This window comes from Scylla paramamosain, chromosome 10, assembly GCF_035594125.1.
Source record: "Scylla paramamosain isolate STU-SP2022 chromosome 10, ASM3559412v1, whole genome shotgun sequence".
Taxonomy (NCBI): Eukaryota; Metazoa; Arthropoda; class Malacostraca; order Decapoda; family Portunidae; genus Scylla; species Scylla paramamosain.
In genome coordinates, this window is record NC_087160.1 from 17,189,432 (window position 1) to 17,191,931 (window position 2,500).

Below are 2,500 nucleotides of genomic sequence, written 5' to 3' on the forward strand. Positions count from 1 at the left end.
ATTTCTTCCACACTACTTGCAAACATATACACTTTAACATTACAGAAATCATCCCCCTTCTACTTAAACTCAGTTATTCTTCACTCACTCATACCTACCATTCACTTCAAGACCCAATACCACTCCTCCCTTCCCCTCAAAGAAGCTCAGTCGTACTCACGGAGACAAGCAGGGCGTAGTTCTCCCTGTCCTCGGGAGCTGATCCATCTCTTGAAGCGGGGTACTCCCAGTCGAGGTCCAGTCCATCGAAGTTGTAGCGTCGCAAATGCTTGATGGCAGAGAGGATGAAAGCCTTGCGGAGTTCCGGCAGAGAGACGAGCTCGCTGAACCTGCCTGAGCCTTCGTTCCAGCCTCCGATGGCCAGGAGAGTCTTCAACCCTTTGTTGTACTGCTTGAGCCCGTTGAACTTAGCGTATCCCCCTGGGTTTTGATGGGAGGATGAGAGGGTAAGAGGGAGTGATCAGTAATGCTGGTCTGGTATTATGGTGTGTGTGTGTGTGTGTGTGTGTGTGTGTGTGTGTGTGTGTGTGTGTGTGTGTGTGTGTGTGTGTGTGTGTGTGTGTGTGTGTGTGTGTGTGTGTGTGTGTGTGTGTGTGTGTGTGTGTGTGTGTGTGTGTGTGCTGCCGCTTTACTATATTATGTGGTGGTATGTTTATGTTACTTTTGCTTTATTACCAGTGTGATATTGATGTAGTATTGCTGCTGGTGTATTAGTGGTGTGGTAGTGCTAGTGTTAATGGATCTCTGCTGCTGCTGCTGCTGTTGTTGTTGTTGTTGATTTTGGTGGCGGTCATTGTGGTGTTTTTGTTCATGGCTTTGCTATTGTTGCCAGTGTTGTTATTTTCTTTCCTTGTGTTTATATAGTTGGTCTTACTGATAGTTTTGATGCAGTATTTTTATTGTTATTTTAACTACCATTGCATAAGAGCTACCACATCAACAACAATATCTATTGCTATGACTATTATTACTCCTACTACTATCACAATAGCAACAACAATAACAACAACAACAACTACTACTACTACTACTACTAATGATAATAATAATAAGAATAATAATAATAATAATAATAATAATAATAATAATAATACCACTACTACTCCAATTTCTCTTAACAAAAACAGACGCTGAAAACAGGCACACACACACACACACACACACACACACACACACACACACACACACACACACACACACACACACACACACACACACACACAACTAACCTATCACAAAAAAATCCACACAAACTAGATGATCCATAAAAGCAAAGCTTTCAAGAACCTCAAAAAACGCAACAAAAAAACTCTATCCTTGTTACTCCAGACGTCCTTGAGTCTACATGAACCTAAGAGGAGACCTGCAGGAGACTTACCACACACACACACACACACACACACACACACACACACACACACACACACACACACACACACACACACACACACACACACACAGCCCAGTCTCGCATCCCTTACGCACCTTGCTCAATATCCTGGTAGGAATCGAAGGGTTTCACCTCGAATTCATCCGTAAGACCTCCGAAGGCGTAGACCAGGTGAGTACATAGGTAAGGGTTGATATTCTGCGGGGTGTATTTGGCTAGACCTTTCCGGTAGACAGACCAGTTCGTGTAGTAGCAGACCACTCGTCGGGGCGGGGTAGTGGTCTGCCTCCTGGCCACCTCATCTGTAAGGGAGAGGGAGAGAGGGAGTGTTAGGCTGTGGCAGATTAGAATATAAGAATAAAAGACAGTAAGGGAAGTTGCAAGAAGCCGTCACACCTACACGTAGTTCCAGTATGAAATATATTTGCATGTTTCCACTTAACATCCTCATCCATTAATTTATCTAATCTTCTTTTAATGCTAACTAATCTTCTCTTTAAGCTAAAGGTTGTGGTAGGTTAGTGAAGGTGAGATTAAGCAGTGACGTGTTGGGACGTGGAAAGGCGGTGAGAGAAGGGAGAAGGGAGACAGGGTGGTGTGACGGGAGGCTGTTGGCAAGGTGATGGTGATGCTGGAGAAAGGGAGGTGTAGAAAAAGGGAAGGGAAGGGCGGATGGATGAAAAAAGGGAGGAAAAAGTGAAATGATGGATTGAAGAAACGATCATAAGTAATGTTTCATGAAGATATGTGTTTTTAGTACTACAACTACTACCACTGCTACTGCAGTTACTACTACTACTACCACCACCACTACAACTAGATGTGTCATATCCTTACAGGGCGGCTAACAAACGGTACAGGACAAGCATTTCACTAAAAACTATAACATACGAGTAATTTTTCCCCCTCAAAACATACACACGCTTTACTCATGTCAATTCTTCCAACAGCTGGTGTCTAAATTTTTTCGGTGGCTACTAAACGTGGGTCGGTCTTCCGCCTACGTGCTTGCGAGAGGCAAAGAGAGGGAAAAAAATCTACTTAGCCACGGCCTTGTTCCTTTGGTATTACTACTAGATCGCCCGCCCTTGCCTGCTACCTTATATATGT

General features: G+C 43.8%; 1 protein-coding gene across 1 annotated transcript in view; it reads right to left on the reverse strand.

The window, feature by feature from the left end:
* Nucleotides 1–2,500, reverse strand: part of LOC135104262 (mucin-2-like) — a 62,749-nt gene that overhangs the window by 41,347 nt on the left and 18,902 nt on the right. Inside the window, 2 exon segments of the mRNA XM_064011452.1 lie at nucleotides 161–420; nucleotides 1,486–1,692. Coding sequence (XP_063867522.1) covers nucleotides 161–420; nucleotides 1,486–1,692 — 467 coding nt within the window.